Source organism: Priapulus caudatus, unplaced genomic scaffold (genome assembly GCF_000485595.1).
Source record: "Priapulus caudatus unplaced genomic scaffold, Priapulus_caudatus-5.0.1 Scaffold356, whole genome shotgun sequence".
Taxonomy (NCBI): Eukaryota; Metazoa; Priapulida; class Priapulimorpha; order Priapulimorphida; family Priapulidae; genus Priapulus; species Priapulus caudatus.
The window spans coordinates 239147-240501 of NW_014577417.1; the positions used below are offsets into that span (position 1 = coordinate 239147).

The window sequence follows — 1355 nt, forward strand, 5'->3', positions numbered from 1 at the left end:
TGTGTGTGTGCGCGTGCGTGCGTGCGTGCGTGCGTGCGTGCGTGCGTGTGTGTGCGCGCGCGTATACTACTGCCAGCTTTACTGTCATCATGAATATCTCTTCGATTGTGTCCACTACTGCTGCAGGCGTGTGTCCGGCTGGTCATATCTCGGCGGACGGATTCGAACCTTGTCAGCCGTGTACTAACGGCACCTACCAGGACACGCCGGGCCGCACTCACTGCTACCCGTGCGGCGAGATGCTGCAAACGAACACCACGGCCGCGCCCAGCTACGCTTACTGTATCATACCAGGTATAGGAGAGAGGGAGATGAAGGGTGGGAGGGAGAAGAGGACGGGCAGGAGGGAGGGGTGGGAATGAGAGAAAGAGGAAGGGCGGGAGGGAGCTAGGGGTGGAGGGAGGAACGGAGAGAAGAAGGGAGGGATCGAGGCAGGGAGGGAGAGAACGATAGCGAGCGGGACACACATGAGAAATGAGTGAAAAAACCGAAAGAGAGAAACTTGCGAGAGAAAACCCGACCGACCGACCGACCGACTGACCGACTGACTGACCGACTGAGCGACCGATCGCGTGACCGACTGACCGACAGACAGATAGGAAGATAGAAAGACAGTCCGATAGACACAGAGAGAGATACTCCGTTCTGACGACGCGCGCTTTCTTACAGTGCGGTGCAGGGCAGGCACCTACTACAGTACTGAGACTCGCACCTGCGCACCGTGTCCCGTCGGCAGCTACCAGGCGGACAAGGGCAAGAGCTTCTGCTGGCCTTGTCCGGCCAACACGACCACCGACACCGCCGAGTCGGAATCCATAGAGAGCTGCAAGAGTAAGGCAACGCGAGCGCGTGCGATTAAATGAAATAAAAAATAGATGCAGCCTAGACGTGCGCATTTCTGAGCAGTGTTATAAATCCATTTCTCATCGATTAAAGTTCGATGAAGCCGTCAACATTGCAGAAATCAATCGGTTTCAGGTATACGGTTATGAGATAATACTACTACTTATAGCCACATGAAATTAAAGCTCACAAAGTGGTTATGTATTGCAGGCCGCCAGTGTGTGGCCAAAGTAGCCCTAGTTAGCTTAGTTACAGCCGCACAGACACCACGCGTGCTACCAGATGGCATCACCATATCAGCTGTTGCCTCTACGCAAACGTTCTTTCGAGTAGTTATGCTGTGTCGTTACTTGGTTACGTGCGGTGATTGACTGGCATACGTGTCGTTGCTTGGTTACGCGCGGTGATTGACTGGCATACGTGACGTTGCTTGGTTACGTGTGGTGATTGACTGGCATACGTGTCGTTGCTTGGTTACGCGCGGTGATTGACTGGCATACGTGACGTTGCTT

At 54.2% G+C, this 1355-nt stretch overlaps 1 protein-coding gene across 1 annotated transcript in view; it reads left to right on the forward strand.

Moving 5' to 3' along the window:
• The window catches only part of LOC106809455 (signal peptide, CUB and EGF-like domain-containing protein 3), a 48433-nt gene that overhangs the window by 37944 nt on the left and 9134 nt on the right, over positions 1–1355 (forward strand). Inside the window, exons 13-14 of the mRNA XM_014812534.1 lie at positions 127–294; positions 670–831. Coding sequence (XP_014668020.1) covers positions 127–294; positions 670–831 — 330 coding nt within the window. The remainder of the gene's footprint in view (positions 1–126; positions 295–669; positions 832–1355) is intronic.